General features: G+C 21.9%; 1 protein-coding gene across 1 annotated transcript; it reads left to right on the top strand.

The window, feature by feature from the left end:
• Positions 1-6,779: 6,779 nt before the first annotated feature.
• Positions 6,780-13,451, top strand: LOC105359092 (chymotrypsin-2-like). Its single transcript, XM_011495571.1, has 4 exons — positions 6,780-6,825; positions 10,683-11,008; positions 12,658-12,909; positions 13,196-13,451. Exons 1-4 carry the CDS (start codon positions 6,780-6,782, stop codon positions 13,349-13,351), a joined length of 780 nt encoding a protein of 259 aa, XP_011493873.1. The 3' UTR covers positions 13,352-13,451.
• The last annotated feature ends 447 nt before the right edge of the window (positions 13,452-13,898 follow it).

The following is a 13,898-nucleotide window of genomic DNA, read 5'->3' as shown; positions in this document are numbered from 1 at the left end:
CAGGATCTGCATATAAATTTACATTTATAATATTGTAAAAATAATTATGATAAATACAATTATAGTAAAGAAAGGTAAATATTTTACTTACGTAACAATATAAATTGAAATAAAAAGAGACATATTTTGAGTTGCATATTAGAAATATTAATTTTTAAAAAATATCGAAGTATAATTAAAATTTTATGGAAGATCGAAGTTTTTAATGCGATTTAAAATTCTGTAAATTTAAAATAAATTCTTATCACATATAAATTTGTACGTTCTTTATGCTAATCAAATAATAATATTTAATAAAAGCTTAATTTACAAATTTTAATCTTTCAATATAAAAGAATGATATACATTATTTATGATTTGCTGAATAAAGAGTCATTGAAAATAATTAATTATAACTGTAAAATAATGTAAAACTTAAAACAGATGGTCAAATTTTGAGCAATTAAATTTGAAGGATAAACACATTTTTATAAATTAACAATGCCTATTAATTAGATTAAACTATTTGTATTACTCAAGTATTCATAAATAATTTTATAATTGAATGCCGATTATGTTTGCGAGTAATAAAAGTTGACTGAATAATTTTCATTTAACCATTTAATGAAACATATTTAAAGCTTTCAAAATTCGTATTACTATTAAAAAATAGATAAATTTGTATATACGCCCACCTTAATTGATTATTATATTCCCATGAAATTAAAATTAAAAATTACTTATATTATTTGCACTTAAAGACATTGTTACAAGAGAATGATGATATGCATAAGTTTTATTGACTATTTAATGCTTAAACTTTCCCCAATACTTCTAAGTTTTATTTTATTCTATGTTAATAAATTATTATCTAACTTCCACGATATGTTTCGAATAATAATATAAAATAAACAATGTATACACACAAATTTATATATAAAAATTACAAAAAATATATTTGTTCAATAAAAATAAAAAAAAAAAAAAAATAAAAAAAAAGGACGCGCACTACAAAAGCTTGGATTATACGAGTCGTAATTATAATACCAAAAATATCGCTTTAATTTTATCAAAGACGACGTGTTTACACGACTCCAGACCCAGACGTCTATACACAAAAATCTTGTGAATATTATGAAAGAACGTAAAGAACGTAAATAAAAGATTTGGATGAAATCTAGCGCCGCTGTATATTTAAAACCTACTAAAGCTCTTATCTTTTATTATTTTTATTTAAATTAATGGGTTGTTCATTTTCAAAAGCAAAATGTACGGCTTTTCATTTGAATCAATAAATCAAATTTTGAGTAATATATTCTTGTGGTTTCAAACTATAATTAATATCACTTTGAGTGAAAAATCGAGAATATAGAATTACACAACAGTACTTTCTGATAATTAAGAATTATTAAAATATTTTTCTGGTAATTAAATCTGATGATTTTTTTCAAATTAACAACTGTGTCAAATCTAATATTATAATATTAATATATCCCTTTTAAATTTAATTATAAATTTAATTATCTACAATATGAAAAACCATAAATGACAATGATTTATTATAAATGATAGTAAACACGCGTGTTAATTAAAAATTTATAATGTAAACTGATTTAGAATATTATTAATTTTTTCATTAATTCGAAAATGTAAGTGAAAATATGATTTTTATTAAATGTTAGTGTTCATTTATAATAAAAATAAATCTAATATACAAGTACTTTTGGATTGAAACAATAAAACAATTAAGCTTCATTTTATCGCATAGGCTAATTTTAAAAATTGACAAAATTATATTTCGAGTAAGAATATTTTAGGAATTAAATTACGTTCCCTTTAATTTATATTTTCGGATCTTATCAATACTAATAATCTTTCTATAAAGCTTGAAGATAACGCCTATTTTCCATAAATATTACCATTATAAATAGAAAAATAGGAATGAATGCGGTTGAACATTGTATTCAAATTACATATCAATTAGAAAAATTTAATTTTCATAATAATTAACAATAGTAAACGATTGTTACGAAAATAATAATTGTGCTTTAACACAGTATGTCTATGATTCTATAACACGAATATTAAAAAAAAAAAAAATGTTATAGGAAAGATTGTAGATTCATATATGTTACATGTAATATTGATAAATGGCTTTACATACCTGTATAACTCAATTACATAATGCATAAAAATAACTTATAATAATAAAAAAAAGGTAGGGCCAAAGCTGCGTAAAAGAAATACATTCGTGGAAAAATATTGTATTAGCATTAAGCAGATACGAAATATTTTAATCTGATAAATTACTTTGAATAAAATTAAAAAAAAAAACAAAGTGATATTTATCTTATATTAAATTTATCATATCACTTATATAAATTGTGCTGAGGATGATATTTATTTTCATTATATATATATATATATATAATTTTTTTTTATATTTATATATATATATATATAAGTATGTATACTAGAATTAAAAATTTATTAAGAAATACTACATATATATTTTATTTTTAATCTTTAATTTTTTTTTGTAAGTAATTAACAAAATTTAAGTATAAGACTGTTTAAACTAAAAAAATTTCGCTTTTAAATGAAGCTAATATAAATTATAAATATTATAATATATAGTAATCTAATATATTTTCTACCCGTACGTTAAAAAATTATATTAATATATAAAATATTGACGATGACGATGATAATGATAATAATAATAATAAAAAGATTGTGATGAAGAACTACAGTATTTTCTAAAATAGTAGTTGAATAAACATTCTATTATAAAAACAGCTATTTTCGTAAAAGAAGAAGGGAGATTACAACCTTTGAATAAATAAATACTTTATTATAAGTTAAGTGTTTGTGTTCCTGTAATAAGTGACGATGAATATTTCCCAATGCAATGGGTATTATTATCGCATATATTGATAATTGTAATGTAGAATTTATTAGATGGATGAAAAGTATTTGAATTGATGGAGAACTACTTGAATTTAGTTGTCTTTAAATTTAAATAATAGAATAGTCCGTTAGTGATTACCATATTTACTTATAATCCTGAGCATAAAAGTTTGCGCAAACGAAACTGGACTCTTAAAGCAGAGCTTGTCGAATACTTTTCAATAGTCGCGACACTTGATCGTAGGGGAAGTACGATGTTGTTTTAGCGTATTATCCAGCTTATTAAACTCACAACAATCACATGTTACTTGTACATGTTGTGAACTTTATTTTTAATTTAATTCGTATCTATTATTCGACAAACACATTACAGATTGATAATCTACAGTTTTTATTTTTTTTTTTTATTTTTATTTATTTATTTATTTATTTATTTTTTTTTTTTTTTTTGACATACTTTATACAATTTCCGCTATATTGCTCGGATAATCATTTAATGGTGGCTCGTTTAAATTACAATTAAACATTGTATAAAATTGATATAAATGTTCCTATTAACTTATATCGGACGTGATAATATATATATATATATATATATTAATCAAATTAATGATATTTAGATTTCGTATTCTTTCATGTTTTGGAATGATATCTATTTTCGGCTTATTTTCTTATATTTTTTATGCACTTTATCTTAATATTTTTTAAAATATTTATACAAGGGCATTTATATTTAAATTATATTACATTTATATTTTCAAGCTTTACTGGTTTTCAAAATCTTTATAACGAAATTGTCGAAAACTTTAGACAAGGTTTTGTAGAAAATGATATAATTTAGAGATAAAAGCGATTTGAATTAAGAATACATTAAGTCATGTATAAATAATATAATTAATGTGAATATACGAATTAATATATTAATAGTAATTGGGAATCAAAACTAATTTATGAATTATTTAAATATGACATTATAAATAATTAATTATAAGTAAGAATTATATTTTGAAAAAATTACTATGGATTATTAAGGCGCTGGATAACAAAATTTCACAATATTAAATATCCATTTAAATAGTAAAATCTTACATGGTTAAATCACTCTCACATATTGTTTGATTTACATTTTAGTTAAAATTATAGTAATATTCTTAAATAATAATTAATGATAGATAAACCACTGTGCAAGTCATAAATAAAGTATTATATAATTTATTACATCCCAATATATTAAAGTATTTACGAACTGTCAATTACGTCACTAAAATTTCGACTAAATATTTTATTATTTTTACTATTTAATAATAAATTTAGTATATTTTTATATGAAATTTTATCACAACTAATTGTTATAACTTATTATTAGAACTAAATCAATCACGTTATTCAATAATTTCATGACATCTGAATAAATTTGTTTTTAAAATTTTGTTTTGTTATAAATTATAACATTATAATGTAATAAATTCATATCTCATAATGGTATTCAATTTTTTTGTATTTATTTTTGCGAAAATGAGCTTTTTCTTTTTATCGAAGTGAATGTAAATGTTATTATACTATGTTAGATTATTGGATGATTCATATGAAATAGAAACCTTCAATTAATTATAATCTGTAATAATAATAAAAAGAAAAGTTCTTGAGAACTACGTGTATTGTATATAATTTATAATAATATACATTATTTAATCGTCTTATATATATATTATTACTTTATAAATAAGATATATTATTAAATACGAATTTTTTTTTTAAAAAATCTTTATAATATATAACCTAAAAAATTAAATATTTAAATCACGAAATTTATAAATTATTATATGTGTATATAAATCACACGAATTTTTTTAATTCAATATTACATATTATAAATGAGATATCACAATTAACTTATCTTTTTATTATTAGAAGAAATTCATAATATATTAATAACTCTTTATTTTATTCTGGATAAAAGAATTTATTTTCCTAGTGTTTAATAATTAAAAATTAAATATAAATATATATGTAATTGAAGATAAAAATATTGATATTTGTTTCGTAAATGAATGAAAACCCTATAATAAATTTCATTACTTTTAAACTTATTTATTGCCAAAAATAGTACATTTGTACAGACCACAATTAGATATTTTTATTATTGAATTTCTTTTATTAAATTTCAATTTTTATTTATTTTTCGGCGTATATGATGATTATAAGAATATATGAGAAATATGTGCTAAAATTTGTTTTTAATAATTCAAATTGATTTTTCATATTATTTAATAGTTATTACAATCATTGGATAAATATAATTGTTTCACTTAATTAATTGTTAATTTAATTTTATTCTTTAAGATAATTTTATAATTTTAATTAAGAAATTGATTCTCGATTCCGTTTTAATGTGCAATTTCTATTAAAGAAATTAATAAACAGTCATACTTCATTTTATGTCGATGATAATATTAAGAATTTGAACTATCTAATATTGAGATGATAATTTAAACAATTTTATAAAAAATGAGCAAGATATTATTTAGAATTTCAATGTTAATATATAAAATATATATACCTCTCTTTAATATATATTTTTTGTAATAATTTCTGTCGTATTTATTAAATAACAACTTAAGTTTGGTATATGACTGCTTGAATGTCGAACATTCTTATATTTCAATTATCAACCCCATTCCATAAAACAAATATTTTTATATTTATTGCAAATCAATAACAATAACAGAATTAATCAATCAAACAATGAAAAGATATAAATATTCCTTATAAAGATGTTATTTTACTAATAAACTTTATTCAATATATAATTTGAAACACTTTTATCTTATTTATTTGACAACTTCAAGTTTTGTCAGATATGGTAATGTTTTATTCATTCATTTGCTTTTTTAAGCAGATGTAAAGATAAAAATGAAATTTCCATATTTCTTTGAATAATAAATTTAATTTGATCACTCTTATACTCGCTTGATAAAATAATTTATATTTTTGATTGCAAAGTATTGAAATGTTGTATTTGCATTAAATACTTTTTCTCATAATATCATTGCTCTATTAAAAATTCAATTTAATATATTTCTTAGTAAATTTAATAAATATTAAGCTTTTAGAAAATTAATTTAATCGATATTATTAACGGCTCTTATGTTAATATTATATTTAAAACGATGTTATAATAATTTTGCATCTTATAGATGTGAATAATGCTAATGAATCATAAAAAATTAAATTTTTTTTTGTTAACGTACATTTCAAAACATATTATAAACTTAAAATTACAATTATAAAAGCATTAAATGTATTAAATAATTTCATATTATTTAGAAATATTTTTATTTTACAGATATGATTATTAGATAACTTTTACTTATTGACAAACACTTAAATATTTAGTACAAATTTGCTTACTTTATAAATTAAAATTAAAAATTAATCTTAATTTTACGCGGGTAATTTAAATAAAGAGAAAAATTTCCAAAGGTTTTAAATAATAATTTTGAACGGATATAAAATTACATTCAATATATATATATATATACATATTATGTAATAAGATAAAATCAATATTTTTGAATTAGTTTAAGATATGACTTCAGTAAATTGTATAAAAAATGTAAATAGTAATTTATCTTACTATTAATACATTTAAGTTTTCATGATTAGTATACTAAAAGTTTTTTCGAATCATATTATTTAATATTTTGTATTTGCTAATATTTATTTGAGTAAACATTTTATAATTGGATAATGCATTCAATACAAGAATGAGTAATTATTTAAATATTAAAAGAAAAATAAAGAATAAATGCTTCAGTTAGAAATTAAGTACATCTGAGTAAAGTGTTCAATTAGGTTATGTTTTGTTGAATTTATTGTTAATTTAAAAAATGAATCTTCAACTTTTCTTATGTTTAAGTTTAACATTAAGTATTGGTAGGTTGTATTTATTGTTTCAATTAAAAAAAAAATATATATAAAATTTTAATTTTTTAAATCTCGAAAATAATTAATTTAAAGTTTGCACAATTGACACAATCCGAAGTATAAATATAGAATTAGATATTAAGGTTTGTAATTAAAATTGTTATAATTGAAATAAAACATAATAGTTGTTTTAGAATACTAATTATATTGATAAGGTTTGTGTATCGAATCTTTGAAAGCCAATCAATGGTGTAGTCGATATTTATAGGTATCAATTTTTACTTATACTTCCTATCAAATTTTTCATATTAATTAAAAAAATATTCTAATCATATTTTCTTTAGTATTTACATTCAAAAATATTATGCATTGAAATGTTTTTTAATATATTAAACTAAGTCATAATATATCAAATGAAGTAATTTAATATACAATGAAATACATGCAGGCATACATTCTTTATTTAAAAAATAGTTAAATAACATATCTTAATATGTATGTAAGAAATAGATATTATAAAGTTTTTGATATTAACAAATGTTCCACGAATAATATTAATTATTAAATGTGATATAAAAAAAAAAAAAAATCAGAAAATAATAGTGTATAAAATATATTTTCACAATAATATATCAATAAATCATATTCATTTAATAAAATTTTATATAAACATGTTTATTGTAAGTGTTTACGAATACATCGTTACTTCGTAAAAAATAAACTAACGAAATTATAATATATTGAACTGCTTTCTTCTTTCTATTTAAATTTGTATCATAAAATTCGATTATAAAATTCTAGTCTTACAATATAAATCATATCAGCATTATTTATATTAATTAACAATTTATTTAGTTTTTAATAAAAAATGATTTTTCAAATTCAGTTAGTAGTAATCTAGTTTTATCGGTATGAGTAAATAACAAAATTTACTCACACTAGATTAATTAAAATGTTTCAATATTTAAGAAAATGTGTTTGATAAACAGAACAATAATCATGCAAAATTATTCAAATATATCTTTACACAATGATATAACATAAAATCATACATATTATATATAAAAAGCATATTTTTTTAATGGTAATTTTTTTTCTTTTTTTTTTTTTTTAATGTCTAATTACACATGTCTATGTTTGAGTTGAACTTTATATTCTACATATAGTATACCATATATTAAATTATAGTTTTTTTTTTTCTTATAATATATATTATATAGTTTAGTACACGCAAGTGTAATAATTGTAATATATGTATATATAATAAAAATGTAATGTAATGTATTACTATATAATGAAATTACATATTTACTGTATATGAAATATTATCTGGCCACTAAACACGAGACACTGTACTAAATTAACTATACTAATAATAGATTTATTGTATTATATAATCTAGCCAATACATTACTGTGTTTTGTAACAGATACAGCTGTGAATAGCCTAAGAACGTAACTATATACACAATATTGCCTAAATTAATTGATTTCTTATCTATTTTTTATTTCTGAGCCAGATTGTTATTTAACACACGTTCAATTTTTTATGATAATAAAAAAAAGAAATTTTTTTTTTTGTTGAAATTGTTTTGTTATTATATTTTTTCACATATATTGTAAGATATCGTTTGTAATAAAAATTATCAATGAAGCTTCGAAGAATGATTATCATAATTGGTCGTGAACGAAAATTTAGATATGTCGAGGGTCGAAAGAGACAATTTAAATCTTACACAATTAAAAATAACAAGTGTAAATTTTACTTTTAAAAATTTAATACGAATTTGGAATATAGGAATTGATATTATATTATTTATACAGTTACATATGCTATGGTTATGTTAAATAAATATTAATTTCCTATAAAGACTTTGTAAATTATATTAGGCTTAAAATATTATCGAAACTATAAATAACTATTATATTACTTGTTTAAAAAAAAACAATTAATTGCTATATATAAAAAGTTTAAATACAATCATAACACTTATAAAATATTTCATAGTACTACAGTTAATGTTTTATTGTATATTTCAATATTTTTATTTAAAATTTAATGTTGTTAAGAAGAAGAAAAAAAATTCCATTCATACATAATGACAACTGTTCCTAAAATTATATGCTTATTCAATTGATTAATTCATATAATAAGAAATTCATAATTTTTTACATGTAATTTATATATAATATCAGCTATCAATAAAATATAAAATATTGGATTATTTTTCATGGAATCTTGAAGACATTATTATTATTTTATTTTTTTTTTTTTTTTTTGACAAAAATATATATTAAACGACGGCCTTCTAATAACAATTGTATTATTATTCATTATAAATATTTAATATTCTACTGTATATTATCTATATTTTTATTTTACATTTAAAACGTTTCATAATATTTTTAGATTATTTTATGTGCAAAAATTGTCTTAAGGACAATCCGTTTAAACAATTCATTTAATTTTTTTAATTTTCAGTATTATACAACATCTAGTAAAGTGAAAATTTTTAATATCAATATAAGTATTTAGTATGCGATGGTGAAAGCCAAATTTCGTCAAAAAATCGTTTAAAGTCCTTTTAATATTATGCTTAATTGATAAAATATAGAGTATTGAAAATACAGTTACAAGCTTTTCCAATTCGTTGAATTTAATAAGAAATCTTGTATTTAATTAATCTCGTATTATGTACATTTTATATCGAACGCTCTTACCATAATAATAATGTCAAAAGATTTAATTAAAAATTATTTAAGTTCTAATTTATACTTAAGAGTTTATTCAATGAAATATAATTACTTAAATAACCCTCGGTAATGTACATAATAATTTTTAAACACAATGGAATTGTATTAGTTTCAATAATCTCAAGCACAAACCTTATGCAAGTTCATCATTATGTATCACTTTCTTTTTAAACAAAATGCTTTTTATACAATATTTTTAGTCATTAGTAGATATTATTACGAAGTAGGAAGTTCATATTTTAAGTTGCAATAATGAGCTCTTTTCACCTTTTCTCGCTGAAAGAAATTGCTAAATATCGTGAATTCTATCCTCTAACGAATCAAAAACAAAGACAAAGGACCGATTGATTCTTATAGTTTTATTATTAAAAATAAGAATAATTTACAAGATTATTTGAAAGAGATAATATTTATACTATTTATTTATTAGTCAACATCCAAACGGATAGGTGTTGTTTGGAAAGCTAATATTCTTAAACATTATATTAATTATTATGGATAAAATTTCCTTATTGAAATATTTGAATAAATTATTATTTTTTATTTTGATTGTAAGTAATTTTAATTGACATATATTGATTCAAACTCTTCTATAAATTTTGACTCACGTGAGCGGGTAAAAAAGATCTTTTGAAAGGTTGCAAAATCCAGATAAGTAATATCGAGTTAATTATAAAATCATGTTTTATAGATTTTTATTATCGAATTTATTAATCGAGTTTAAATATTTGTGCATAGCATATTTTAATCGCGAAAAAAAATACTTATAGTACGGAGCTTATATCAAACACATATTAATATCAATAATAATTTTGATTATGTTGCTGATGACTCTAATTTGTCAATTTGCCGTGGTTTCATTCAAATATATTATTTATGCATAAGTCGCTATAAACGTACAAGGATAGATTTTAATAAAACTACCGATTTATCGTGATGTACTATCCATTTAACAATTATCGAATTTATAATTATTCTCCATAATTATTCATACTCGATCCAATGAATTATTTAAAAGATAACATGCACTTTTATTATCTTTCTGTCACTAATAATTGATTATATTAAAGCGACTTCTTACTGCGATTTAAATGGTACATAAAATATTTACAGAAGTCTTGGGCAAGAAAAGCCGAATCATTGGCGGAGAAAGCGCTGACATTGAAGAATTTCCATTCATGATTTCGCTAAGATTAGTTGATAATAATCGACATATTTGCGGTGGCACGATACTCACTGAACGACATATTTTAACAGCAGCTCATTGTTTAACTGGGATTTCAAATATCCATACTGCATTAAAAGTCCAAGCAGGATCCACCTATTTATCATCCAACAATGCAACGATTTACAATGTCTCGTGCGCCTACATTCATCCACTATTTACCGGAAAAATATCGCTTACATCGCAAATGCAACACGACATTGCAATTATTCTGGTTTGTTTTAAAATTGTTTTATATATATATATTTTTTTTTTTTTTTTTTTTTTTTTTTTTTTTTTTTTTGGAAAAAGCTCGTTCGAATCTGTTTGATATTTCTAGTATTTATTTTCTCTTAAATATACTTTCGTAAAATTCTTAATATTTAATGAATCGATGACTGAGATTTAATAGTACTATTGGGTCAAATTATTATTTAATGATGTGAATGTAAGGATATTAATAATTGTTCAAATATCACATGAAAATTTTAAGTTTAATTAAATCAAAACTTTTGTCTAAGTATATTGAGTAAAATCATTGAAATAGTTCAATAAAATCGAATAAGCTTTTCTTAGCATTTATTTCCTATTGACATTATTTGTTACTAAAATTCCATTTATCTAAATATATATTTACATTTAAAGTTTGCCCATATAATAAATAAATAATAAATATCAACAAATTACATATGTTAATTACACAAATTACATGTAATATAAAACATCGTAAGTTAAATATTAAATGCAAAATTTGAAGAGTAATTTGGTGAAATCAGCTATAATAGACATATTACAGTGTCTTTAGCACATTAAAAAATTGCAAAAACATTAATAAAGCTCATAGTAGCTGGAAAACGAATGAATAATGAATGGGTTTAGTATCTAATTCGTAATTGTTTTTTTTTTTTTTTTTTTGTTTTTTTTTTATTCATATTAGGAAGCATGCGATGCAAAAGTATAAACTTAATATTAGTTTAACATTGATATCACCTTCCAAGGAATAAATACAAAGTTTTGACTAGCCTTTGCAATCATAGAAAGTTTTCTGGGAAATATCGCAAGTCAAATATAAAATTACATTTCAATCGTTTTTACATTTTATTTTGCCAATCTAGCCATCACTATTTATCAACATTTAATTTAATGATTTTGATTATTCATTTTATAATACCGATTAGGTTTTAGTTTGAATTTGGACTATCGAAAATTAATTAATAAATTGAAAATTAAGTTTAATTCTTAAATATTAAGAGTACTAGTAATAAATAATTGATCATGAATACATCATGATTGAATTGATGTTGAATTCCGGCGTTGGACGTGTCATTCAATATTTTGATATATGTAATATCTTTATACAATACTAATCGATGAAATATAAATAATCAATATATTAAAAATAAGGTAATAAATGATGTAATCAGTATGTGATGTACATCATGCACAAGTATATATCAAATTTGTTTGAACGGCAATTTTGTCGCCAACCACTATATTACGTATTACGTAAATAACGATAAATTGATTGATTTTCTTTCTGCTTCATTAAATTTTCCCAACTGTCAATTTAAAAACAATGTTTTTTCTTTAATTTAAAGTAATTTTTCGCTTTATAGTAAAATACGTTTTATTAAATTAAGAAAGGCCAAAAGAAGAAAGTGAAAAAATCTATTTTTATTCAAGCACTGAAAATTCACACGATTATCGACTTCATCGGCATAAGCATTTGAAAGATTTCACATCCTCTCCCGGCGAAAAATAGGATAAATAAATAAAAAGAAAAGAAAAACAGTAAACAAGAGAGCTCTGATTCCAAAAAGAACTTGTACGTCTGAGAGACAATAGCAAGTACTTTGCCAATAAAAGAATTTCTATTATTTCCAGCTCGGGCAGCTCATCAACTTTAATGACGTACAAAATAAGGTGGAACTTCCTACGGAAGACGTTAAACATGGCTCGAGTGCCGAATTCATCGGATGGGGAGCACTATTTTATCCACCGCGTTCGCTTTCCGATCAGCTTCAGAAAACTCCAATGTCAATTATCACATACGTTCAATGTTCTCGATATATACGATATTATTTGCGGAAGGAGCAGTTTTGCGGATTCGAAGATAAGGGAATCGGAGCTTGCATGGTAAGCCTTTATGAATTACTTCAATAAGCGCAAATTCTTGCTAATGCTACCTGATATTTTCCTTAAATGTCAATTATAATTAAAGGCTTAATGCTTTGGCCTCGCATTTAACTTTCATACACAATGCTGGTCAAGTCATTGTGATATATCATGAAAAATTGGTAAAATATTATTTTATCAAACAATCGAATTATCCGATTCGTCATTATTCATAGTCTCATTAATTATGGAAACACTAATCTCTAACGGGACAATAATTTAATAATATATTTTTTATAAATTCTAGGGTGACAGTGGCGGACCATTGGTCATCAACGGCAAAATAATTGGTATCAATTCTTATGTTTTCCCATGCGCTTTAGGCTTACCTGATGTATATATAAACGTTTATTCATATTTGCGATTCATTCGTCAAATCATCGCCAGAGATCAATGCTCGTAAGCTTTATTTATTGAAAATATTACAAACACGCCCACTCATACACGCCCAGGCGCAAGCATTCACGCACAATATGTTCTTAATATAGGAAATTGATGTAAAATACAACGGTCGATAAGAAATTCAAATATTTATTAGTCATGCATTTTGCTATAAACGAGGTTGAATTGCTAGGATTAATTTGTAAATATTTCATTTAGAGATCGATCTATTCATCTACATATATAAATTTTTTCAACTATTATCGATAATGCCTATGATTATTGCCAGACAATTTCATAATAGTTATTACCGAAAAATTTAACAAAAAAAGAAATGACACAAGAGAAATGTTACATTTATACGTTACATGGTACGACCACACAATTAGTGTTCAATATTACGTCACAGCTTGTAGAGAAAGCCAATGTCTTTCGACCTTTGAACTCCCATTAAATCCGGCAGAAAATTCTTTCTTTAAAACTTCACTGCCTCTTTACACATTTCGCATTGTTAAATGTGTAAAAGAATATATTTTACAAAATAACGTCTTAAAATGTCCTTTGAAAAT

Source organism: Ceratosolen solmsi, unplaced genomic scaffold, assembly GCF_000503995.2.
Source record: "Ceratosolen solmsi marchali unplaced genomic scaffold, CerSol_1.0 scaffold1, whole genome shotgun sequence".
Lineage (NCBI taxonomy): Eukaryota > Metazoa > Arthropoda > Insecta > Hymenoptera > Agaonidae > Ceratosolen > Ceratosolen solmsi.
This window is presented reverse-complemented; position numbering and strand designations above follow the sequence as displayed.